This window comes from Marmota marmota, unplaced genomic scaffold (assembly GCF_001458135.2).
Source record: "Marmota marmota marmota unplaced genomic scaffold, marMar, whole genome shotgun sequence".
Taxonomy (NCBI): Eukaryota; Metazoa; Chordata; class Mammalia; order Rodentia; family Sciuridae; genus Marmota; species Marmota marmota.
This window is the reverse complement of record NW_025999949.1, coordinates 2,493,656-2,521,263: the sequence shown is the minus strand read 5'-3', so window position 1 is coordinate 2,521,263 and position 27,608 is coordinate 2,493,656. Positions and strand designations below refer to the sequence as shown.

At 36.5% G+C, this 27,608-nt stretch overlaps 1 protein-coding gene across 2 annotated transcripts; it reads left to right on the top strand.

Moving 5' to 3' along the window:
* The first annotated feature begins 483 nt into the window (after positions 1 to 483).
* Ankrd46 (ankyrin repeat domain 46) lies at positions 484 to 27,369 on the top strand. Of its 2 annotated transcripts, XM_015486342.2 has the most exons (5): positions 484 to 581; positions 16,553 to 16,654; positions 18,741 to 19,075; positions 20,210 to 20,368; positions 25,424 to 27,369. In XM_015486342.2, the coding sequence occupies exons 3-5, from the start codon at positions 18,765 to 18,767 to the stop codon at positions 25,638 to 25,640; spliced, it is 687 nt and encodes a 228-aa protein (XP_015341828.1). In that variant the 5' UTR covers positions 484 to 581; positions 16,553 to 16,654; positions 18,741 to 18,764; the 3' UTR covers positions 25,641 to 27,369. The 2 variants fall into 2 exon arrangements, with proteins under 2 accessions (XP_015341828.1, XP_015341827.1); XM_015486341.2 differs by lacking the exon at positions 16,553 to 16,654 and having other exon boundaries at positions 498 to 581.
* Positions 27,370 to 27,608: the final 239 nt, after the last annotated feature.

Here is a 27,608-nt window from a genome sequence, read left to right as displayed (position 1 = left end):
CCCAAGTTAGTCAACTAAAAAGAAGAAAGTTTTGAATGAAAGAATGTTTGGGTCATGAACTTCCCACCACACTTTTAGTTTTGGCTGTACACATGTTGCAATAAGTCAAGGACTACTACAAAGTGAGGTGTGAACATTCAATCTATTTTTGAAAAATAAATATGGGTCCTATTTTAGAATAAGAACTATTAGCCATTAGTTGGCTATTGCTATTTGGGTTCTGTGCAAGATTTGCCCAGTAGCCAGCAACTATTTTTTGATGCTTATAACACTTAATAAAACCGCCCTTGCCTTTGAAACCTCCATTTAATGAAGAGGATAGAACGTACGCTTAGAAAAGGAGGTAAAAAGTGCAAAATGCTCCCGGGCTCGACTGGATAAACCTCTGTTAGATGATCTTCCCTTATTTCGGAGCAGGCCGAGCCGCTGCGCAGACCTCCCACCTGCAGGGGGCGCGCCGGCAGCCGTGCAGCTAGGCCGCTCTGGCTCGGCGAGCACTCTGTCTGTCTCAGTGGCCGAACTCCTCCTCTGCTGCCAGCTGGGAGGTGCTGCTGCCGCTGTCGCCGCTGCTTGTCTCACAGGTAACTGGGCCAGGGGCCCGAGGCTGTACCTGGGCGGGAATCCCTGATATCCCCATGCCAGCCCTGAATCAGGCCCGCAGAGCCGGGCCTGAGACCTGGTCGTGGGCCCTGAAAAGCGAAGGCACCGGGCTCCCCGAACCTTGCCCGGTGGCCGCGGGGAGCCAGGCCGAGGGGGCCGTCGCGGGTCCGAGGGGGCTTCCCCGCGGGCTGTGCTGTCGGTTAAGGCCGGGGAAAGGTCCACGAGGGTTCATGCTTGCTTTTGAGGACCATGGTTGTGCTTGTCCGGGGAGGGTGTCCTGTGCACCCGCGACCGCGATGGGGAGACCTGGGGCGGTGGGGACGCGCTCTTCAGCGGGAAGCCTGCCCGGGTCCTAGGACACCTGGTGCTTTCATCATCACGGAAAGTAATGAGGAGTCCGTAAATGGAAGCTGTGGAGATGTGAGTGCACTGTCCAGAATGGCATGTGGCCCTGGAGTGCCCGTGATAAGACAGGATTTGCACACTTTCCACTTAGGCCTCAGGTGATCACAGACCTCCACTCCTAATTAACATGCAGTGCTAAGAAGCAGATCATTTTCTCTCCATATTGTCCAGCTGCCTTGAGAAAAAGGCATTTATTCTTTAGAACGTTCCACTGTGTTCAGAATTGGCTGCCAAACATAAGGTAAACGTGTGCCATTGAATTGTAACACTTTTTATTCTTCAGGGAACAGTGGTTTCCTAGGAGCTTCTTGGTTTAAAGAGCTGTTTTATCAGTGGCGTGGGGCTGATTTTCTTTATATTACAATAGTAGCTATCTTCAGTGCTTATTTTGTGTCATTGTTGTGCCAAGTGTTTTAAATACTACTAATTTTATTGAATTTTTGCACAATGTTATAAGGTACCATTTCCAACTTGCAGATAAGGAAGCTGAAGCACAGTCAAAATTAACTTATGGGAGGTCAGACAACTGGCAAAGGATGAGCAGAATTTGAGCTTCATCTCCCTTATTCTATTGTCTGTTTCTGTTATCTGTCCAAACATGGTAATTCCCTGTAATTTTTGCTTACTAATTTGATTTGTAGCCCAAACTGATTTCTCTCAGACTTAATATTCGTGGCTATAAGCAAGAGTCCTGTACCAACTACTTTTTAGTTTAAAAGGAGTTTAGTGAGAAAAATGTTTGCTCACTGAGGATTATAGTGATAATGAAGTTAATATTGGACTGTGGTCCTCACTACTTCAGTACAATCTGATTTGAAATAGAGACAGACCTGTTTGGTTGTTAACATGCTTCATTACTTGTGTTTCCATATCAGTTTTGATGATTTCACTTAGCTTTTGCGATATTATGTTAGCAGTATCAGAAATAAATTAAAGATTTTTTGATATAACAGTAAGTTAATATTTAACAGGCTCTTTGAAGCATATTGGAGAGAGGCTGTGAAATTTAAAAAAATAGAATTTCACTATGTTACTTAGAGCAAATTGAATTAGTTAATATGGAAGATAAAGGATTTTCACAGTTCCTATCATTGTTAGACCTGAAATTATATTTCCCATTGTGGAAAGAGGTTGGATATTATAGCATCCCAAGTCTGTTAGCCTTCTCAGGATTTGAGTTTGTGTATTCAATATTCATTCAACATTCAACAGCAAATGTATACAGATTATCTTTCATGGCTAGATGCCATTCTAAAGTTTAAGAGTGACAAAACAAATTTCTTTTGCACATAGAGCTAATATTCTACCAGAATAAGGCAGGGATGGTAAACAAATTAAGAATTAAAATATATCCAGTTAGGTGGTTACAGTTGCTAAGAAGAAAAAGTAGTTAAGGGGGATAGGAAGTGCCATGGAAGGAGCAGATGTGTTTTAAAATAAGGCTTAGTGCCCTAGAAAATGCTCCTGACCAGAAGTGAAGAAGTGTGGGATAACCATGATCCATCAGAGGAAGAGCATATCAAGTGAGTACAAAAGCCCAGAATCTGCCAGTTTTATTGGAGGACCAGCAAGGAGCCCATTGGGTTTGAACAGATGGATAATGGGGATGGGCATGGGGGGTAGAGAGGAGGGTGAGGTCAGAAACCTAATGGATCTTGGTAAATACTTTGACTTTTGCTTCTAATGAGGAGGGAGGTGGTAAGAGGGATCTGAACAGAGGAATGGGGGGGGGGTCTGACAATGTTTTTAAAGTATCACTGTGGCAGCTATGTTCAGAATCAACTGTGAGAGCTAGCATGGAAACAGAGACCAGTCAGGAGGAGGTGCTGTAATACAAGTAATGGTAGTGCCCTAGACCAGGTGGTAGTAATAGAGGTACCATAGTTACTTCTTATTTGTGAGGAATATGTTTCAATACCTCTAGAGGATGCTTGAAACCTTGGATGGGACCAAATACCACATAAAGTTTGCTGTGTTTTCCTATACATACATACCTGTGATAAAAATTTACTTTATAAATTAGGCATTAGTAAGAGATTAAAAACAATAATAAAATAAGAATTATAACATTACACTATAATAAAAGTTTTGTGAATGTGGTCTCTCTCAAAATTTCTGATATACTATACTCACCCTTCTTGCGACACAATGCCTGTGTGATGAGATGAAGCAAGGTGAATGACATAGGCATAGTGATGAAGATTACTATATAGGGGTTACTTGAATATAAGCATATACAACACTGATACTACAATAGTTGATCTGATAACTGAGAAAGCTACTAAGTGACTAAAGGGCTGGTAGCATATACAGAGATGATACACTGAACAAAAAGATGCTTTATGTTCCATTGGGAACAGAGTTGGAGAGCTTGAGATTTCATTACTACATAGAATGGTGCACAATTTAAAACTTAGGAATTATTTATGGAATTTTTCATCTGATTTTTCAGACCACAGTTGACCCTGGGTAACTGAAGCCATGGAAAGCAACCATGGATAAAGGGGGACTATATAGTAAGAAGCAGTCATATTCCAGGAGTAGCTGACAGGCTTGCTCATGGATTGACTGGAATGAGAGAATGAAAGACTGAAGCATGACATGGCCTTTGTCCTGAGCTATTGAAAGGATGCAGTGGCTATATACTGAGATAGAAAGACCAAAGGTGGAGAGGTATCTGCAGGTGGATGAAGCAGGAATCAGTTTAATTTAGTTAGGTTTAAGATGCCTATTCAAATGGGTGATGAGAGACTAGAATTCAAAGGCAAGGTTTAAATGGGAGTAGAAATTTGCACATCAGTAGAAAGACTGCATTTGAGACTGTGAAACTGAGATATAATCTAAGGAAATGAGGATTGAGCTGGGGAACTTTCTGTGTTCACAAATGGGCAGGATTAAGAAGTTCAGAGGAGCCAGATGTGATGTAATACCAGCGGCTCAGGCAGTCGAGGCAGAAGTATTCAGAGTTCAGAGCCAGCCTCAGTAATTTAGCAAGGCCCTGAGCATCTCAGTGAGACCCTGTCTCCAAATAAAATATAAAAAGGGCTGGGGATGTGGCTGAGTATGGTTAAGTGACCCTGGGTTTAAATCCTCAGTACCAAAAACAAAGAAAAAGAAGTCAAGTTCAGAGGAGACCAGGAAGAAGCTTTTGAAGGTAGGTGGAAAAGAAGGTGAGTGTGGAGCTGAAGGCCAAAGTAAGAGAGTTTATCAAGGAGGAAGTGATCAACAGTATTGCCTTCTGCTGATTTGTCAAGTCTGATGAAGTGAAGACTAGAAGATAACTATTGCCATTGGCAATATGAAGGTCATTGGCAACCTTGCAGAGTACTTTCAAGAGTAAGAGGGAGAAAACCTGATTGGTGTTGTTTCAAGAGCAAATAGGAGAAAAGGAATTGGGGATTGCAAGTTTGGACAAGTCTTTGGGAGAAGTTAGCTGTGAATCTTATATAAATTATTTGAAAGCATTATATTCACTCATTATTATTCATTTTTACTTCTAACTTCAGCTACTTAGTAGCTAGATTTGGAGTATTTTATCAATGATTGATGGAAATAAAATAGCTATTCTACTGCTAATAATCGTAATAATGTATAGTTTTCAAAACCAAGACAAAATGAACCTTCAATTCCTTGCTAAGGCAAGAGGACTCAGTGCCTCACAACATGGTCTCCTTTGAAGTACTACTTGAGTGTGATATAACATGGTATCTTGCCTTGTTCAGAGCTAGTGATACACAAGAGCTACAGTGTCTTTTGTGACCTAGTCCTGGAAGCCCCTTTCACCATATTCTGTTTGTTAGATGTGAGTTAATAAATCTGGCCCATATAGACAGGGAGCAGAATAAAGTTCTACCTACTGAACAGAGGTATATCAAAGAATTGTGGACATATTTTAAAAATTGTATTTTAAAAGCCAGTTATAAAAATAAAAGCAGTAGTTTATTTAAAAATAATTTTTGCAAATACTAATACATATCAAATGTTTTATTACAAAATAATTCTAAGTTCAGAGTTTCCAAGTAAAGTGTGAAATTGACAGTATTGAAATTGATTCACATAACCCTGATGAAATTAAGAGATGACAAATTGAGAATTTTTCTTTGACACAAAAGCTAAAACTCATCAGTAAGATTTCAGTTTCTGTAAAATAAAGAATCAATGTTGCTAGGTGTGGTGGCTCATGCCTGTAATCCCAGTGTCTTGGGAGGAGACTCAGGGAGGAGGATCACAGGTTCAAAGCCAGCCTCAGCAATTTAGGAAGGCTTTAAGCAATCTAGTGAGACCCTGTCTCAAAATAAAAATGGCTGGGGATGTGGCTCATTGGTTAAGCACCCTTCAGTTCAAACTCTGCTACAAAAAAAAAAAGAAAAGAAAAAGAAAAAGGAATTAGTCAAAGAGATCTCAAAGAAGAGAGAGAATATTTTAAGTTTTGAAGGAATCAGACAATGTGAAATGACAGTACCATTATATTGCTTCCAGTTAATACAGTGAGATCTTTCAGCAGCTAGAAAAAATTGTATAAAAATATGCTCCCAAAAGGTTTTTTTAAATACCCAATTTGCTAAGAGAGAAAAATGGAAAAATATAAAATTCTCAATTAAAACCACAAAAGGCAGAAAAAAAGAGTGAAAGATAAAAATAGGAACAAAGAATAAAGGCAATGAGTAGAAAATAGTAATGAGTATATATGTTGTCTAATATATTAACCAAGCTATATCAATAGTCATTTTATATATCAGTGGCATAAATGTACCAATTAAAAAATTGGATCAAAAAAGCAAGATACCTGTCTACTGTATACATGAGTCAAAATCACGTTGTACATTGTCCCTCATAAATATACATAAACATTATGTGTCAATCAAAAAACAAACAAAATCCAGCTATATGTTGTCTATAATAAAGAAGTTTTAAATCTGATGACATGTAGATTAAAAGTAAGTGGATAGAGAAAGGGATCATACTAACACTAATTTTTTAAAAAGCAAGAGTGGCTATGATAATTTCAGTCAGAGCAAGGAAAGCTATCAGAGATTAAGAAAGTCATTGAATAATGATAAAGGGGAACAATTCTTCAAGAAAATGTAACATCCTTAAGGTGTATGTGCCCAGAAATAGCATCGAAGTACATGAGGCAAAATCTGGTATGACTGGAAGGCTAAATTGATGAATCTGTTATTCTAGTCAGAGACCTTAACACACTTCTATCAGAAATGGACAGGTCCAGCAGACAGAAAGCCATTAAGGACATATTTGAACTCAGCAACACCATTAATCAACTGGGTATAATTGACATCTTAGACTGCTGCATCCAAAATAGCAGAATGCACATTCTTCTCAAGGATGTGAAACATTCACCAAGATAGGCCACATTCACTTTAACAAATGTGAAAAACCAGAAGTAATATAGTATCTACTTTCAGAGCACAAAGCAATTAAATTAAATACCAATAACAAAGATAGCTGGAAAATACTCAAAATACTTGGAGATTAATAACACATGGCTTGAAGAAATTTCTAGAGAAATGAATATTACTAATTAAATGAAAATGAAAACATCAAAATCTGTGGGATACAGCAAAAGCAGTGCTTAGAGGGAAATTTATAGCATTGAAAACATGTATGAGAAAAGAAGATGTAAAATCATCTAAATTCCTACCTTAGGAAGCTAGAAGAAGAGCAATAAAATCCAAATTAAGAGGAAAATAAATAAGAATTAGAACAAAATCAGTGAAATTAAAAATAGGAAGTTACTTATCAGTCAAACCAAATGCTATTTGTGTTTTTTTAAAAAAAAGATCAATAAACCAAGAAAGAACACAAATTACTGATATTAGGAATGAAAGGGCATCACTACAGATCCCATAGACATTAAAAGGATAATAAAAGAAGTGAACTCTATACCCCAAAAGTTGATAGCTTAGATAAAATGAACCAGTTGCTTAAAAGATATAACAATCAAAATTCAAACAAGGAGAAATAGACTATTTGAATAAACCTGTATCTTTCAAAGAAATTGAATAAGAACTAAACTTCTTCTAAAACAGTGCCAGGATGATGAATTCTACCAGATATTTAAAGAAAAAGTTGTACCAGCTCTCTCTTACAAATTATGGAGGCTAAGGGAATACTTAATTCATTTTGTTAGTGTAGTATTATCCTAAACCAAAACCAAAGACATTGCAAGAAAAAAAAATTACAGACGGGAAGCACTCACAAAAATCTTTAACAAAATATTAGCAAGTTAAATTCAACAATATAAAAGTTATATACCACCACCAAATGGGGTTTATCCCAGGTCTCCTAGGGTAGTTTCAACATTTGAAAGTCAATGTAATTCATTACATCAATAAAGAAGAAGAAATCACATGATCAAGTAGATGCCAAAAAAAGCATTTAACAAAATCCAATATTTGTTTATGATAAAAACCGAATCTGTCAGTAAACTTGGAATAAAGGGAAACTTCATCAATTTGATAAAGCATATAGACAAAACAGCTAACACCATACTTAACAGTGAGAAACTTGAAGCATTTCCATTAAGATCAAGAACAAGGCAAAGATGTTCTCTCTTACCACTGCCTTTCAACACCATATTGGAAATCATAGATGAAGCAGTACGAAAAGATAAGGACATAAAAGCTATACAGATTGGAAAGGAAATAAAACCATCTTTGTTTGCAGAGGAGTTAAAAACATAGGTCCACACAAAAACCTGCCCACGGTGTTTACAGTAGCTTTTTTTTTTTTCAAAATTGCCAACAGTTGGAAGCAACCAAGATGCCATTCAGTAGTTGAATGAGTAAACTGTGGCACATTCAGACAGTGTAATATTCAGCACTATGGAGGAATGAACTGTCAAGCGATGAAAGAAATAGAATAAACTTAAATGCATGCGTATTCTTTTTTCTCTTTTTTGGTAGGTGTCAGGGGGTGGTGTCTTGCTGTGTTCCTCAGGCAGGCTTCAGATTGAATCAACCTGCTTCAGCCTCCAGAGTAGCTAGGGTTATAGTCATGTACTGGCTCTTAAATGCATGTTCCTAAGTGAAAGAAACCAATCTGAAAGGCTTCATACTGAACAGTTTCAGTGATCTGTCTTAGAAGCTGGCTGAATAGAGTTAGGGTCGGTTGCACAGGCAGATTTCTTCCTGCTTGGGGCGGCCAGAAGGGGGCTAAAGGAGAGATTGAGAAACAAATGAAAAATTCATAGTGTAAGGGAGTAGAAAAGATGGAAGATCCTGATGGAGTTGTGGGTCAAGGTCTGGGTGGTGGAACTAACTTCCAAATGTGCAAAATCCAAGTAAGGGCAACTGAGGTGAAGTAGAGATAAAGGTATTTGAGGTTAAGAAGTTTGAGGAACTCTTGGGTTTATTTTTTTATGTGGATAAATTACATACCTAAAATCATTAAATAAGCTAATTAAAAACTAAAATTTGGGCTAAAGAAGACAGAAGTTGTATGGAAGGACATGGTATTAGATGATAGATAATATTTTAGATACATTTGTGTTAGTATTGCTACAGGAAATATGCTAAAACATGAGTGGTAAATTTTTAACTTGAGGGCTGGGGTTGTAGCTCAGTGGTAGAGCACTTGACTAGCACATGTGAGGTTTGATCCACAGCACTGCATAAAAATAAAGGTATTGTGTATTTTAACTTGAACTTAAATTTGTATTTAATTTGTTCTTATTTCTGTGTCTGCTTTTTTTTGTTTATTTCCTTGTCACAAACCCAGCGGTGCTTAACCACTAAGCCACATCCCTGGCCCATTTTTATTTTGAGACAGGGTCTTGCTAAGTTGCTGAGATTGGTCTCAAACTTGCAATCCTCCTGCTTCAGCCTTCTGAGTCATTGGGATTTCAGGCATGCTCCATCATACCTAGCTGTGTCTGTTCGTATACTTTCTGCAATGTAAGAAACTAAACATTTCATACTATAGATCATTTCCCCAAATCCAAAACTTGTGAATTTTGGAAGTAGAATTTGTTCTATTTTTTAAAAAATAAGAAACTTATTTTTCTATTTATTGTTTGAAGACTATGAAGTCATGATCTTTTGATAGCATTTTAAAGAACAACTTGCCTATCATAATTCTTTTCTTAATGCATTTCTCTTTAGTACCAGAACAAAAACTCAGAGTAGCAATCATTTAAAGTTTCTTAAAAATAATTCACAAGTTTTATGGTTTATCATGCTCCTTACCTCAGGCCATATAGAACTTTTATTTTTAATGTATTATTTCCAGTCTCCTTGGTATTTGTCAAAGAGCAAATGACAAAATATTAAGTAGTTTTGAGAAATTGAGGAGAGCTAGAAGGAAAATGAGGCTTGTATTTGCTAAAACTAGCAAGCTATTTTAATTAACAGTGTACAAAATCCCCCCAACAACTATTTATTTAATAGACATGCCTGGAATACAGCAAGTCTAGAAGAGCCATGTAGCTATTAAAACTTGAGATCCTTAGTCACTAACTACTCCTTCCTTCTCCACATTGGCACAATGGCCTGATGGGTCTCTGAGCTGTCTAAAAATAGTTCCATGAGAAACTAGTATAGGGTTTTATTATTGTTTGTTCCCATTTCTGAAAGATTTCTCAGAACTCTCTGAGTACTAGATGTAAACAAAGCCAACTCAGATCTGCCATTTTAGTGGAGACACCAAGTCTCAATCAGGAAGAAAACTGTTGTCATTCATTGCTCTTCCACTCAAAATCATTATTCTGCTGAAGCTATTGGGACTGCTGAGTGAGTCAGTTCTGTATTAGAATATTGGTGTTTCCCACTTCTTGCTTAGATTCCTAAGTGACAGCTTAAGGAAAACTTTAGCCAAAAAATACAACTTCTGCCTATTATCCTCATAATCTGGGCTAGGAAACCTAGGTGAGGGTAATCTATTTTTCTTTCTTGAACCTAGGGCCATCTATAAGCATAGACTTTCTATTTTTTTTTTTACTGGGCATCAAAAGATGCCTGCCCAGTAGGTTACTACTCCTAGCCAAAAGCAAAAAAAGAACCAAAGGCTCCCTTTAAGGTGTCAGGCACTCCTCAGCTCTCTTACTTATCAGCCATTTATTTCTTCCTGCAAGGGTCTCATCTTTAAAGCTTATTATATCCAGTGGGCAGAAAGAGGAAATTTCTCCCTATGTAGCGAATTTTTCTGTCAAATTTTGATCATTTTATGTATTTTTTTAATGTTACAAAGGCTACAAATCAGGAGATAGATAGGGTAAGGTTGTGCTAATGAAACAGCTCATTAGCACAAACTCAAGTGTAGTTGAAAGGGCTTCTTACAAACAGCAGGAGACACTTTTCTGAAGAAATTCTAATGCTTTTAGCTCTGTGACTATAATCAGGAACAAAGACCAAGTATGTTTTCTTATACCGCAAATGTCCATTAACTCTAGCATCATTTGTTGAAAAGCCTAGCTTATCTCCATCACATAGCTTTTGCTCCTCTACATACCACTTTGGTCATTTGGCTAAATTGGGTTTCTTAGTCTACTCTCTAGTTGTTGTTTTTATTGTATGTCCTACTTATTTACAAGGGCCACTAGAAGTTGGGGTATAATGTAGGTTCAATAAGGGCATATAAGGAGTTCCTGAATTTTAAGGTTCTACCTGTGCCATAAATGTAGTAGACTAGAGTGATGTGTGTAGCTTTACATATGAGTCCACACCTCAGAAATCCTCTGTGGGGTGGTCTAATCCAGGGAGGAAGGCCCTTGTCTATCCTCTTGTCACTAGAATGCATACTTTGCATGAAGGATGCTAGCACCCACCTAGCACAAATTTAGAGTGTAGAAGGGTCAAATTACAATAGAATTGTGAAAAATAAGCTATCATATTGAAGGCAATATACTTTATATTCCTATAGTGAATCATGTATAGGATTAGAACCTTGGGGGTGATGGGTAATGAGTACTGTAGCCTGTGAAGTTGCAGCTCTCTGATTCTGAGTATCCTTATTAGTAAAATAAAGAGATTAGGTTGGATGACCCTGGATGACCCTTCCAGCTCTACAATATCTCAAGGAAATAGTTAAGTTTCTTCCAAGAACACAATCTTGTGCCTTCCAACTGGTTTAAATTTTGTGAGATATTTAGAAAATAAGGAAAATTTTGTAAAAATTGTAGTTCCTATATTTTGAAACACTGAATAAATGAATTAAAATGTCATTAATTAGTACTTTATATACATTAGTCTGCTAAGGTGACTTTAATGAGGTTTGGATTTTAGAATAGCTGGAATCACTTATCCTATAAATTTTCTTAGTAAATGTTTTCTAAAAGAAAAATTTAACTTTATCCGAATTCTGAATTTTCACAAGTTTATAATCAGTGATGCTTATGATAAGTAACTGAAATGAAATGAAGAAAACTTTCAAAGTGCTCCTTTTTTTTTTTTGAGTGTAAAAGAGGATTTATTCAAGTGAGAAGAAAAAGAGACAAAAGTTATGTAGGATACAAGGGACTAGATAGGGGTTAGGGGTTGCCCAAAAGTGCTCCTATTGTTTTTCAACTTACCAGATGCTAAAGCTGAACTCAAAAAGTAGGTAGGCCACAAGGTGGCACCATTAAGCCATTTGAATAACGTACTGCTGTTTCTAGGAAAAAAAAAAATGTCATTTTAAAAAAATTAATTAACTTTATTACAGAAGTAATACATGTATAAAAAAAACTTCCAATTGATCTTCCAATGCTTATTTAATTTTTCATTATATAGTTACAGATTATAAACTAGAAACTTCACCAGGACACCTATAATCCCAGCAATTTGGGAGTCTGAGGCAGGAGGACAGGAAGTTTGAGGCCAGCCTCAAAAGCTTAGCAAGATCCTGTCTCAAAAAAATAAATAAATAAATAAGGAGTTGGGGATGTAGCTCGTACTAGAGCACCCTGGGTTCATTCCCCAGTACTCAAAATAAATAAACTGAAACTTCCTAGGGAGGAGATCCCTTGCTAAGAATTTTAAATGTGGCAAAATTATATAATAAAGATTCTGCAAAATACTGAAAAGTATTAGAATAAAACAAAATATCAGCCAGGCATGGTGACACATGTCTGTAATTCCAGCCAACTCAGGAGGCTGAGGCAGGAGGATCACGAGTTCAGACCTAACCTCAGCAACTCAGTGAGACTCTATCTCTAATAACACATAAAAAAGGGTTGGGGGAAGTGATTTAGTGGTTAAAACACCCTTGGGTTCAATCCCTGGTTTAGAAAAAAAAAAAAAAAAGCAGTATTAATTTTGCGAGCAATTTATTTATTTTAAGCTAATGTGATTTCTAAAAGTTGAATTATAACTAAACTTTAATAATTCAAACAAAATAGTAACAAATATTTATACAGAAATATATCAGAAATCCTTGGTTGGTGTTTTTTTATTTTTCTGGGAGAAAGAAGAATTTAGGTAAGGTTTTTCTTTTTATGTCAACCATTAAATACTTGAGAAAAATGAGTTATTTCCTGCATATGGAAGAGATTTCCAAATATGTTATTGTTTTTTTACACACTTTAAAAAGCTTACTTTATATGAGATGATTACAAAAGGTTACTTCAGAATATGTGTGCTAGGCTGTTTCCTATAAAGGAAGAACATCTCTGGATAGTATTTTACTGTGGTTTAGAAAGAAGTTCACTTTGAATGAAATGGTTATAGGGAGTTAATTTGGAATGTATATGCTAGACTAATATTTACCTTTATTTAATCTTTGGTAGAAAAGTTTGCTAAGCTAATTCATTATGTAAAGAAGAATCTTACAAAACAAACTTAATAACTTGGTGTTTTCACTCATGCAATGAGGATAATTTTAGTACTTAACCTTATAAGGTTTCTGAAAGGGTTAAATTAATTATCATAGGAAAAACACTTAGTATATGCAGTATAATAGTTTAATAGGTGTCAAAAATGTTATAAACAACTAATAACAGACAAAAAACATTCTTTTTCTTTTTATTAAGCTTAATTTCCTAACAACATCTATTAAGTAATACCTGATTAACCTAGTTTTAATTAGTATATGAACTTTTAAGTTTATGTTTACATAATGAACTGCCTATTACATAATGAACCCCCTATTATAAAAAGTATTCACACATTTCAAATTAATTTTCTCCTTTACTGTGTTAATGAAATTTTAATTATGGAGTAATTGATATCTTGTTGAAAAAAAATCACAATAGTGGGAATTTTAGACACAGCCAAAGTAGACTAAAATGTTACATATACCACAAAGTGTGAACTCTTGACAAATTTAGGTATAAAGTAAAAAGTATATCTGTTAGTGGTGGATTCAGCTCTATCTCAAAATTGCTCTTGTTGAATGTTTATTATTTTTTTACTTTGAAAATATAATTTAGAAGATTCTACTTAAAAAATGTCTTTCCTCTAATGTTTTTAGAGTACTGGGATATCCTAAAAGGATATAGTCTCAATTCCTCTTTTTAATTTACTTGTTACTACACTTTCAGAAAGAGGATGTCCCTTTTCTTTTTCAAGAACCCAAAGTAAATATTTTCATGGTTTATCTTTATTTAGGACAGAAAACTCAAGGAATTAGAATCCTGGCCATACAATTAATAGGACTTTATTTTCCAGTCTTTTTAAATCCATCTTTAGTTTAAGATGAACTATAACTTTTTGTTTCTTACCTAACATCTGTGAGAATGTGCAGAGCTTAGTGTTTGTTGTTTGTTTTGCTTTTTAGAAGGTGTTGTTTGCTGTTGTTTATTTTGTAGTGCTGAGGATTGAACCCAGGGCCTCAGGCACACAAGTATTCTATCTGTATCACTGAGCTATATCCATACCCTGGAGCTTAGGTTTCAAGAACAGTCATTCTAAAGTACTAGTGGTTAGGATTTAATGACTTCATCTGAAATGATTCTTGTTTCAAGGTTCTTTGTGGTTATTCTATACTTTGACACAACAGAATCCTTTTAAAAGGATGAAAATAACCCATTCAGGTATAGAAAATACAGATTTTGATGCTCCATTTAATATATATGAGTCATTTTCTCAGTTTTAGTCCTTTTCTTTGACATTAGAAAACGTAGGCAATAAGATCTAATAAGGTCTCTCCAGCTGTGCCATTTTTTCCTTGCATTTTAATGAAGTGTCTGATGCTTTGATCTCTGATTAAAATTGCTATATAGGAGCTGGGAGCAGTAGCACACACCTGTAATCCCAATGACTTGGAAGGCTGAAGCAGGAGGAAGACAAGTTCAAAACTAGCCTCAGCAAATTAGCACAACCCTAAACAGCTTAGTTAGACCCTTTAAGAAGAAGAAGAAGAAAAAAAAAATGCTATATGATGATAATGCAGTTTGTTCATTGGGACCAAGGAATGTAGCACTTAATCTTATCTTTCTCAGTGACTTTTCAAAATGAAAAATAAATCAATACATTATGTATAGTAGATATAGAAGACCACTTTAAAGTACAGTATATATTTAAATAGAATATCTTCTCTCCATTAGATCCTAACCATCAAGAATTTGATCTTAGGACTGGGGTTGTAGCTCAGTGGTTAAGCACTTGCCTAGCATGAGTGAGGCCCTGGGTTCAATTTTTAATACCACATAAAAACAAATAAAATAAAGGCTAAATTATTTTTTAAAAATAGAATATAATCTTAAAGTTTTAATAATTGGCCTAAGATTGTGGGTCTAAAGTTTGAGTAATAAAAGAAAAAGAATATTAAATAGAACTTTCTATCAAGTCATTGACTTATAGGCTCCCACCTAAACCTCTCATTGGTTTATTTAGATTCAGACAAGAGCTGTTTGGCATTAGGAGCACTTGTTTAGATCTAGGTGGCTACCTCATCCGAAAGGATGATTGATTTAATGAAGGCCGTCGGGCAGTTGCACAGAGCATGAGTTTAAAGTGTCACGTTGCACCAGTTGTCCAACACCTGACCCCCAGTTATGTTTTAACAATCCCAGGGTGTCTACCTCTGAACCAGTCCGCAAACACCTTCCCTTATAGGCCTTGTCCCTTAGGATGCTGGAGCCTGGTGAACAACCAGCATACTTCTGGGGCATAGCCACTTCTACTATGGACTCTTCATGCACCAGGCCTGGTGATTTTCCCCTGCCAGGAACCAGTTCACTCTTGTGGGGAGGTGGGGTGGAGGAGTTATCTAGATATCTCCTCAATCCTAGAAGCTGCCCTGATACTAAAGGATTGAGGTTCTAGGCAAGCTTTCTTCAGTATAGCAGAGTATTGTGCTCAGCCTGGTAAGGAGAATAACTTGCATATTGAGTGCTAGAGTCATACAGCTGGTAAGTAGCTAAGCTAGGGTTTGAACCCAGGAATTTCAGCTCCACTCGTATTCTAGGTGAAGTGGTCAAGCCCCTGACAGTCTCCAACCAGCAGGAAAACTTCCTCTCTGTTGTACACTCCTAAGGGTAATCTCTTTCAGGAGAGTCAGACCATGTCTTATGTCTCTCCCCCCTTCCCCACTGTGAAAGCAAGTGCCACCACACCCACATAAAAGTATTTTTTTCTTAACTGTATCCTCTTGGCTGTTTTCACTGTTCCTCCACACTCTCAAAAATAGTATTTTATTTCTAAAAAATGCTTTTGTAAGCCAAGTATTGTAGGACATGCCTGTAATCACAGCAACTTGGGAGGCTGAGGCAGGAGGAGTTCCAACCCAGCCTCAGCAACTTATTGAGGTCCTAAGCAGTTCAGTGAGACTCTGTCTCTGATAAAAATAAAAAAGGGCTGGTGATGTGGCTCAGTGGTAAGCACCCCTGGGTTCAATCTCTCGTACAAAAAAAAAAAAAAAAAAAAAAAAAAGCTTTTTTAAGGATTGGAAATGTGGCTCAATTAGGTAGAGCACTTGCCTACCAGGTGTAAGGCTATGTATGGGTTCAATTCCCAGCACCTCAAAAAGAGTTTAAAGAAGTAAAACAGTGCTTTTGTGGTGTGATTTGGGAGCCAGCCTCCATTTATAATGTAAAAATGTATGCATTCTGAATTCCAAAAAATGATTGCTAGTACATTTGTGAGCCAGGTGCAGTGGTGCAGGCCTGTAATCCAAGTGGCTTGGGAGGCTGAGCCAGGAGGATCATGAATTCAAAGCTAGCTTCAGCAGCCGGCAAGGTGCTAAGCAACTCAGTGAGACCCTGTCTCTAAATAAAATACAAAAAAAAAAAATAGGGCTGGGGATGTGGATCAGTGGTTGAGTGCCCCTGGGTTCAATCCCTGGTATAAACAAACAAATAAACAAACAAAATGACTGCGAGTATATTTTTGGAACATAGTTTGTTCTCTGTTGATGGCACATATTTTGATTTTTCTTCTTTCATGCTTTCTTGTTTGTGGGCAACATTGCAGCTCCACATTAAGCCCTTCCTTTCTTGCTTTTCACTGCTTTATTCCTGGTCAGTTACTTCACTAGCCTGAAGAGCTGCTGCCACACGCAGGTTTTCTGGAGAATGCCCACAGGCCCCACTGGTCTGTCGGTATGGAATAGACAGCACATTCTTTCTCATGCCACACCTTAGCTATAACTTAAAATTTTTTTTTATTGTATGTAGATCCTTGCTGGCACATTACTGAATATTTTTGTTGAACCTGCTTAAGAATTCAGAGAAACTGTTGAGTGGCCACTGGAGGAAAGATCTTATCATATACCTGGCGTAAGTACTTTCTGCTGGGGACTCCCTCACAATATGTGAAACCCTTAGTGACCTGTGGCCTCGTGTTAGAGGAGATTCAGTTCTGTGATCAAGATGAACAACACTGTTCATCTGTATTGGGCTTAGCAAACATGGGGGTAAGGTTTGCAAGTTTCTCAGGGACAAAGAAGGTGACAAAATTCACTACACTTATTCTTAGCTAAAATTGAATAGACAAGAAAGGCTTATCTTCTTACTGAGCCCACACTAAAAAGGAATCCCATTCTGACAGTCATGAGAATTCTTACTGTATTTGAGTCAAAACACCAAGGAGATCTTTTTTCAGTATCTATTCTTACAGAATTTAGACAGAATATATTACTTATCAAAAAGCACTTGATATATGGTGTTTTATTTTTTCAAAAGTTTGTGAAAACCTATTTTTATTATCCAAACCAGTAAATACTATAGGGGAAAATGGGGATATTACCCTCCAAAACAGGTTCCTATTTTATTGAGTAAATTCTTTTCATGGAGTTAATTTTTTTAAAAAAATCATTATTTAGTATTATAATCTGAAGTTTATTTCATCTTGACCTCTATAATTCTTGATCATAAACACATTCTCCCCTTATTTGGAATCATCCTGACCAGGTGCACTCTCATCACATCCACTCAGTCATATCGACTGAGTCATCTGTTCTCCAGGATGTCCCCTCCTCCCTGCTGCTATCTTAGGTCAGACTCTCATCATTTCTTGCCCAGATTGCTACATTAACCTATTCATTGATCTCCCTACCTTTAGTCTTTTCCTCTCTAATCAGCTCCCCCATGCTGCTGTCCAAGTCATTTTCTGAATGGCAGAAGGTGATACTATTTCCTTGACTTAAAATTCTACAGTGACTCTCACTGAAATTTAAGAATAATAAGCCTTACCATGAAATGTTTGGGAAATTTAGGTAGAGTTCATTAAAAAGCCTTGAGTTGATGCCTGGATCAGAGCAGGGCCTCAGTCTATGTTACTGCCTCTCCTTCCCCCAGAGAACCCACGGCAGCAGCAGAGTTCAGTGTAAAGTTAGCCCAGACCTGGACGGATGGTGGTTCTGCTGCAGAAACACTAAAACGAGGGTGGGCCAACAGTCCCACCAGAATCCACAGCCAGTCCTACTTTGTTGAATGCCCTGGAGCTTAGACACAAGATGAGATTGGTCTAGCATCCAGTTAGTTCCCTTAGTGTTCCAGAAAGAAAGACTTCTCCTGAGAAATGCAAGCTGAGCCCATTTGTGCCCAAGCTTTTGTAACCTTAGAGTAAGAAAGAAATCTCTGTAAATGCATTCTTCTCAGCTTTTATATTATCTTGTTTTGGTTTGTTTTTAGTTTCCTAGTAAAATTTTCTTTGACAAGCTTGAACTTTTTCTTAAGTGAACCAAGGGGAAGAGAGAGAGACAGAGAGAGATGTTACAGTGGGCACAGTTGGGATTGCTGCTGTTGTCTCACCTCTACATTCCCAGGAAGGACTACTTTTTCTCATTTCTCTTGTCTTCAGACAGTGGGAGTTTAGCAAAATCATGTATTGAGATGATCACACAACACAGCACAATGGGGTTGATAATGTCAAAATGTATGTGAATCTGTGTTGATTTCATGATATTTCCAATTTTTAAATTCAGTTTATTATTTTCTTTAACTTTTCTCTTCTATGAAAACTTGAAATTTGTGCTATAAATACAACATTCTAACAAGTCCTTATTGAGTGCCAATTAAGTTAATTTTTTTTTATTCAGGTAATTTTGTTTACCATATAAAATATCACAAATACAAGGAAAAGCAAATATATGAAAGAGAATTATTTACATGGTAAAAAGCAAAACAGAGCTTCATAGTAATTTATTTGTAATTTTGATCTAACAAATGTGAAGAAAATGGTATATTTTAATGAAAAATAAAATATAATTGATAACTTTCTTATTGTTTTTTCTGTTCAGTAAAGAAATTTTATTATAGGCAAGCGGCCAAGAGGGTAAGAAATAGTACTTTCATGGTTGACTTCATTGTCTTGATTCAGTTTGGCTTCATCAAATCTCATTCACCTCATATTTTATTACAGGCATATTCTGTTCACATTAGAACAATGTCCTACGTTTTTGTAAATGATTCTTCTCAAACTAATGTGCCCTTGCTACAAGCCTGTATTGATGGAGACTTTAACTATTCTAAACGGCTTCTGGAAAGTGGCTTTGACCCAAATATCCGTGACAGCAGGGGCAGGACAGGCCTTCACCTTGCAGCAGCCCGAGGGAATGTAGACATCTGCCAGCTGTTGCATAAATTTGGTGCTGACCTTCTAGCCACAGATTACCAAGGAAACACAGCTCTTCACCTCTGTGGCCATGTGGATACCATCCAATTCTTAGTTTCCAATGGACTCAAAATTGATATATGGTAAGTTCTTTGTAGATTTTGAAGTCTAGTAATTTTTTATCATTAGTCTTTAAACCAGTGGTCTAATCTCAAGAGTCTTGATTTTGTTTCTTCATTGATCAGTTGTAATGACAGGTTCAGGAAAGCATTGAAGACAGTGAGATCTTGTTAGGCAAGTGAGAGAACAAGAGACTAACTTCTAGATTTATGCTGAAGCAGTATAATTTTTTCTATGAAAATTGTGGCTAGTTTCTACTAATTAATTGCATAATTAAGATGGGGAAAGAAGGAAAGAAGGTAACCTATTGTGAGCTAGACTGTGTTGCTTACGTTGCAGTTCATTTCATCTTCAGAACCAATAGCTTTTAAAGTAATTTGTTCTCTTCATTTTATACATGAAGGAGTTGAGAGGAGATCACACAGCTATGAGGGACAGAGCTGGAATGTGAACTTAGTTCCTGACTCCAAAGTTCATTTGCCTTCTGTCACATAATGTACCAACTTCATAATCTCTCTGGGGCTCAGGGTCTTTGGACTGAGGAAGTTTGGTGAAGTAATGGGTTTTTATTTGATTTAGTAATAGCCTGTTTCTTGAATGAGAAAGATGTCAGGCCACCTTTAAAACTGAGTTTGAGGTTTAAGTGACAGTTACTTGTCCTGGTTTATTGATGCTGCAATGCTCCTGAACCTGAACAAGACAGTAAATGATTCTGTTACTGCAGGACAGAATGTGGTGGGAATTAACTGTAGGATTCAGTGTGTTAGGGTTCTGTCTTGGTACAACTATTAAATAGCTGAGTGAACAAAAGTAGCTTTTTAAAAAATTCTTTTAAGATTTTAAAAATATATTTTCTCCCCATAAAATGTGTCTAATAACAGTGAGTCTAGAACTAGACTGTCCCATAAATCTCTGAGATGTTCTCTTTTTATTTACTGTCATTTACCCATTCTTTTGCTTGTGGATTCTCCTTTTCCTTTTCCCTGGAAGGAAGAAAGTAGGTTGATTCAAGCATCAGCTTCTGGCTTGAACATTGGCTGTGCTACAAAGTTAATTTTGAGTTAATTGATCCCATTTCTTCACTGAGATCTAAACAAGTAAGAACTAACAGGATAATATAACTGCTTATATATCTTTATTTTTATGAATTTTCTTAGCAATCATCAAGGTGCTACTCCTTTAGTTCTGGCAAAGCGCAGGGGAGTGAATAAAGATGTCATCAGATTGCTGGAATCTTTGGAAGAACAGGAGGTAAAAGGATTTAACAGAGGAACCCACTCAAAACTGGAGACCATGCAGACAGCTGAGAGTGAAAGGTACTTGATATATAATTTTTTAAGGGGCAAGTCACTAAGTACCTGGATCTTTTGTAGGACCTCGGTGAATTTGGTTTCTTTGCTCTCAAGTGCAGGGTTTGACTTATCTTTGAACTCTATATAGGTCTTTAAGAATTCAGATTACAATTGAGAAGCTTTTAACAGAAAGTACTTATGTGCTCCATGCACATAATGTTCAGCCAGCCACCTGCTGTATTGGCAGTACAAGGGAGAAGAGGTAGTTAAAATCTGAATCTGACAGAAGGAAACAGGAATTTGAGAATTTTAAGTACAGATCACAAAAAGAATCAAATTTCAAAAAAGGAAGAGAAAGATAAGACTGAGAACTTGGACAATATTAGAAAGATCAAAAAGATAGTTTCAAGGGTAGGGAAGTAGAATTGAGAAATAAGAAGAGGGAAAATAAGATAAGACTTAACACATGCACAATTCAGTCATTGAAAGTGGCTTTCACAGGAGTTAGAACTAATAAAAGTTGGGTTTCTCTAAGTAATTGAAGCTAAGATGTGGTGACTGATGAGGTCCTAAGTATCTCATCACTTTTCATCTGGAGGCAGCAGAGAACATGGTTCAGGAAGTTTTGAAAAGGTGGCAAATTATCTTTTGTGCGGCCTCACTGGCTCAACAAGGGAAGTCAGTAGGCCTGGCCTAGTTTTTAGTAGCATGCAGTTTGGTGGATCACCCTTGAGTTTTGGCCTCTACATTATACAGTGGGGTGAGAAGGGTGATGAGCTTACTACTGTTTGTTCCCAAATTTTTCTGTAGAATACAAATACAGCTGTTCACTTAATATCTGGTTGACCAGGACTTCACTTTAGTGTGACACCAGTCACTTAGACCATTGGGATCAGGTATCTGTAGGTTCTAAATGAAATGTTTTTCATCATCAACCTTCCTTCATCTGATTTCTTTGCACCCATGATTGCCTTCCTCCTCCTTTCTGTGCTGGCTGGTATACTACGGGGGACCATTAAATGCCACTTTCAAGCTTAGGTCTACTTTGTTTAGATACTTTTACTCATTTTTTATTATCCTAAAGCAATTTAAGATAATAAAGTTCTCATGCTCTTCATGTTACCATCAAAAACTGACAAATTTTAGATAAACAAAGTTAAAGATGCATTTGCAAGCCCTTTTCTCTCACCTGTACGCTCTGGGTCAACAGTGTCGTAAGCACTTTAGCAATGTTAACTATTCTTTGTTAAAGGTCATGTTCCTTTAAGATAAGTTGAAATTTATCTTCACCTTTCTAAAATAAATTACATTATTTTAAGCTTCTTTACTATGAAAAATGTCCAAGAATGTGTTTTTACTTGGTGTATTTTTGAGACCTTTATTTTGTTAATAGCCAGTTTCCAGGATCCTTTTTTATCAGAAATACACTTTTAGCTTTTTTTTTTTTCCTTTTTAATTACTTGACTAAGAAGTGATTAGTTGCTAAGTGGCTCAATACCCCTGCTTTTTTTCACAAACCTGTCATTTAAATTCAGCATGAGAATTTGTATTATTTACACCTTTGCATAAAGCCAATTCTTCAAAAATTAAATCATTAATACTTTTATTATCTAGCTTTCTTGCCTTATTTAGACCCCAAAGTGTCATGGTACAAATGCAGTGATTGAGGCTTAAATTAAATTTAAAGGAGTGTCATTAGGAAAATGTACATCAAAACCACAGTGAAATATCACTTCACATCTACTAGGATGACTATAATCAAAAACACAGACAGGGGGCCGGGGCTGTAGCTCAGTGGTAGCATGCTTACCTGGCACGTGTGAGGCATTGGATTTGAACCTCAGCACCCCATAAAAATAAATAAATAAAATAAAGGTATTGTGTCCATCTACAACTAAAAAAAAAAAAAAAAACAGACAGTAATAGGTGTTATGGAGGATAGGGAGAAATTGGACCTTCACTTTGCTGGACAGAACATAAACTAGTGCAACCACTTTAGAAAACAACCCAACAATTCCACTTCTAAGTGCATACCAGAGACAACTGAAATCATATGTTCATACGAAAACTTGTGTATAGATGTTCATAGCAGCATTATTCATAATATCCCAGACATGGAAAGCATCCACAAGTCTATCAACTGAGGAAAGAATAAACAAACTGTCACCTGTTCACTGAATGGAATATTATCCACCAAAAAAAGATGAAATCTGATACATGCTCCAACATGAGGCAGTATTGAAAACATACTGCATAGAAGCCAGGCACACAAGGCCACATATCATATGATTCTGCTTATACGATATTTCCAGAGCAGGCAAATCCACAAAGACAGGAAGTAGGTTAGTGGTTACAAGGAGCTTCGGGGAGGAGCAATGTGGAGTAACTGATTGGTACAGAGTTTCTTAGAGAGGTGAAGAAAACGTATTGGGATTAGGTGGTGGAGATAGTTTACAACTTTGTGAATGTACTAAAAGCCCCTGAACTGTATAGTTTTAAAAGATGAGTTTTATAGCATGTGAAATCATGTCTCAAGAAAGGTAGGAGAAAGAAGTTTAAAGGGATTAGCTAGCATACAGCATTATGGCTCAGCTGGGTGCTAACATATTCTAGGGCAGAAGATGAAGGAAGGTTTTAAATGCTTTAATACAGTGTTTTCCTTGGGGTTCCCAGATACATAACCTAACTTCTGTATAAGGGCCTATAGATGAAGTTGTTGAATAACATTTTTCTACTCCTACATAGTATCCTAAGGTTAATTTAGTTTCTTTTTTATTATAGAGTTAAGTATAGATAACACATGTTTAAAAATAAAGATTAAACACACACACACACACACACACGCACACACAATTACACTAGAGTCAGGTAGCCTCCAAACAGTGGAAAGCATTTCATCGGATAACCTCTCTATCAAAAATTCTGATTGGAGGCTGGGGTTGTGACTCAGTAGTGGAGTGCTTGCCTAGCATATGTGAGGCACTGGGTTTGATTCTCAGCACCACATATAAATTAAAAAAAAATAATAAAGGACCATTGACAACTAAAAAATATTTTTTAAAAAAATATGATTGGGCTGGTCATGGAGGTGCATACCTATAATACCAGTTACTTGGGAGGCTGAGGCAAGAGGATCACAAGTTCAAAGCTAGCCTCAGGAACTTAGTGAGGCCCTAAGCAACTTAGCAAAACCCTGCCTCAATATAAAAAAATATATTGAGGATGTGGCTGAGTGGTTAAGTGTCCCTGGGTTCAATACCTAGTACCAAAAGGAAAATCTGATTTTGGCTGAGCTTCTTGATCTCCTAGAGAGTGCTCACTGAATTCTCATTTGATATCTTACATCTTTGAGTATGAAAGCATGTCAGCTTAGACAGTCAAAAAACTTCATATAGGTCAAACTAAACCTGTCCTGAACTTTATCTGCTTATGGTTAACACTTGTTCAGGTCTTCTCAATGTTCTAATCTTTGAAACTTGCTTGTTCTAATGTTCCCATATTATTGTAGATCCATGTCTGGTTTCCATGTCTGGGATATTATGAATAATGCTGCTATGAACATCTATACACAGTATAAACATCTATATACAATTCTCATATTATTGTAGAACCCTACTGAAAATGTCTTCTCTTATTTAGAGATGAAGCTGCTTCCACCCCACCCTCCCAGTACTGGGGTTTGAACTCATGGGTGCTATCCCATTGAGCCACTTCCCCATCCCTTTTATTTATTTTTAAAATTTATTTATTTTTGGTACTGAACCCAGAGGCACTTTACCACTGAGATATATCCCAAGCCCTTTTTTATTTTTTATTTTGAGACAGGATCTCAATAAGTTGCCAGCCGAGGTTGGCCTTGAATTTGCAATCCTCCTTTTTCAGCCTCCTTGGTTGCTAAAATTACAGGAGTGTATCACTGTGCCTGGCTGAGAGCAAGCATTTTTAATATGAAAAGAGTTTGGATGTTGAACAGACTGGCCCATGAGGAAGGCATCTGGCTGTGACTAGAGAAGCCCTAATACCAATAAAGGTTAAAGGACCTTTCATTAACAGTGCCAAGAAGTAAAATAATGTTTTAGCATTAAAAAAACTGCCAGTTTTGTATATTTTCATAGTTCATGGTAAATAAGACTCTAAAGATATTGTTTTGTTGTTTTCATTATTCTGTGCCTAGATAGTTGGAGGAATGTGAAAAGAAGGGGTATAGGAAGGATAGTAATGAGCTTTTCTAACTAATAGAGAGTTCATGCCTAAGATTCTCATCTTTATGGCTTTAATCTAAATGATACCATGTTATAGGGCCTGCATGTTGTGACAGAACTATGGGTGCTGATCTCATAAAGCTTTCAGTTCATAATAGTGCTTTCTTCAAATACCAAAGTAGACATTCTGTTTTCTCTCTGGTGGTCATATTTCTCAATGACAGTGTTTTAAATATCAGAATCGGTGTTTTGATAGTATTTGCACTACCTTATTCAATATTATTTTATAAGACAAGGCCAAAACCACTAGGAAGAAACTATTAAGAATTCCTAAATGACTGGACCAGTCCACATGTACATCAGACTGAGAAATAAGCTTCCATTGTTACAAAATTACATTTGAAGAAGTAATTCCTTCATTGATCAGATTATTGAACTAAAATTAATTAAAATTCTCATTCAACATTTACATTCACACACTTATATGTAAATGCTTATTTTCATTCTCATAAAATTTCAAATTAGGAGTTTTCATTTTGAATCTTCTAAATATTAAGTGTGTTTATATCTTGATGAAAACAACTCATTTGACCTATGTCAAGACTTCCTCTTGGGACATATGATTAGGATTTTTAATTTGATTCTGCTAGATACTAACCAAGAAATAATCGCTGCAGTTTCTCAATTTATAGTTCGGGGTAGACTGTCCAGATACTGTGGATATGGGAATGATCAGGGAGGTAGGTGAGAGCATATACATAAGTCAGTTTTTTCCTTGTAACTTTGGTATTATAAGTTTGGCCTTTTGTAAATAACATGATTTACTGTTTTATGTTTTTGAAATGGGTGAAATGTGTCTTTCTTTGTCTTTCCACAGTGCCATGGAAAGCCATTCTCTCCTCAATCCCAACCTACAGCAAGGTGAAGGAGTCCTTTCCAGCTTTCGAACCACATGGCAGGAGTTCGTAGAGGATCTGGGCTTCTGGAGGGTCCTGCTCCTGATCTTTGTCATTGCTTTACTGTCTCTTGGCATTGCCTACTATGTGAGCGGAGTGCTGCCCTTTGTGGAAAACCAGCCTGAACTGGTGCATTAAAGGAGCTAAAGGAGATGAGGCAAATGCTTATTTCTTGGCTCCCAACATTGATTCTCAGTTTCTGAAAATTTTTCTTAGTGCAAGGCAGCGAGAGCTGAACATTTCTTTTTATGCACTTTTACTTATTGTAATTCTTTTAGAAGAATAATGTGTTCATTTGAACTTCATACTATAGTCAAGTATAGGGCATCCTAATGCTACCTCTCACTCAACCTGACTTCTTAAGAAAATCTACTCATAGCCTGTTTGATAAAAACATGGAAATGACTAGAGAATAGAAGCTAAGGGAAGAGGGTAGGAAGTCCTTTGGATAGAAATCCTGATCTTGGACCAATTGAAGTATCCAAAAAGAAAAAAGTGTTCTTTTTATGAATTGTTTAGGTGGTGGTTTTAGTTTTGTTTATTTTTGCGAGAGTCCCTTTTTCTTTTTATTTACTTTCTCTGGGGAGAGGGCAAAACCTTTCAACTTAGAGTACATTTGAAAAATCTTGTATAGCAAATTAATAGTGTTAGAATCTGTTTGGTTTATTTCAATATTTTGAAGTCTAGTCACAAACCAAACAAAACTTTTGAAAGGAACTATATTTCCTTCAAAACTGATTGATTTAATCTTTGCTTTAGGGTGATTCTGGTTTGTTATAAACTACTTTGCTTGTTAGTATCTGAAAAAATCAACTTAAGGAGTTCACTTTGCTCACTTTCTAATTTCCTCTGGTGTATATATTAGAGGTATCCTGTTCATCAAAAATGTAGTCAGCAAACTCTTTTTCTACTGAATAGTTAGCAGGGGAAAATAATTCTCATATTTAATTGTCACTAGAATTCTGTAGTGCTATTTCCGTGAAAGCGTCAGTTCTATAAGCTAGCTGTGTTGTCACAGTTGTATCATAATTATTTAATGTGGAGTCCTATTTAGAGGCCTGTCAGACTTTTTGTCGCAGTCCCATCTACGTCAGTAATTCTCCTACGGCAGGAATGGGTGGAATACTCCTCAGTTAACAGCCCTGAGCCATACTGTGCTGAGTGTCATCAACTCTTTCTGACTGCTAACATCATGTACATTGATATCTGGCCCCCAAACTATATTGCAGCTTTCAGCAGTGTGTTTGAAGGCCTCTTTTGTTAATGTTTCTGTATGTATAAATCACTTCTTAGGTTATTACAAAAGAATCTGAATGCTTAATAATTGTCCATTGAGTGAAGTCTGAAAATTGTAGTGAAAGAATTAATGGCTTTATTTTCTAGAACAACAGCATCTAAGCTACTGCTAGTTGAATTGTTGCTAGAACCAGAAATTACAGTTAGTGTAGAATTGGTACTTCTGTGATTCTTTTCGCTTCTTGGTATTTCCTCCTTTGTATTTATATATCTGTTATTGAGGTTTTTTTCTTTCATATGGCTTTATCCTCCCTTAAAGAGCTATTTTAAAATTCCTGCTTTACTGTTTGTTTTAAGATCAGCTTGCAGAGTCTTGCTTTTAGGTTAGATACAAACAAAGTTAAACATACTTGGTATAGCAAAAAAAGAAAAAAAAAGAACCAAAGTATATTCAGAATGAAAGCTTTGGAATTAGTTTTACATTTGTTTGTAAACCTAAATAAAACTGGTCAATATATGTAAATATATTACACTTTTTAAAGATTAATGTTTCCTTTTCAGTGCCGATTTCTTTGTATTGTCTGCATTCAGCATTAAGTAAAACCACCAATAAAATATTTATAAATCCTTAGTCACAGTCCGCTTTCTTAGTGGATCATGGTTTTTCTTTTTATTTCAGGACTTTGTAATGGATTGCAGTTGGCTATTTGAAAAACAAAGCTTTTTTTAAAACTGATATAATAGATAGCTAGACTTTCATGCATGCTTTATAAATGCTCCAAAACTAATTTGAGTGAATTGCTTGTGGATTTAAAGAGTGATAATAACTAGCATGGTTAAGCCTACCATTAGACAAAGTCACTCACCATG

Excerpts from the sequence above, each read along its gene's own strand:
- Ankrd46 (XM_015486342.2), top strand. The coding sequence starts at position 18,765 with ATGTCCTACGTTTTTGTAAATGATTCTTCTCAAACTAATGTGCCCTTG. Across the intron at positions 19,076-20,209 it reads GGACTCAAAATTGATATATG|CAATCATCAAGGTGCTACTC; the intron begins GTAAGTTCTTTG and ends GAATTTTCTTAG. Across the intron at positions 20,369-25,423 it reads CAGACAGCTGAGAGTGAAAG|TGCCATGGAAAGCCATTCTC; the intron begins GTACTTGATATA and ends GTCTTTCCACAG.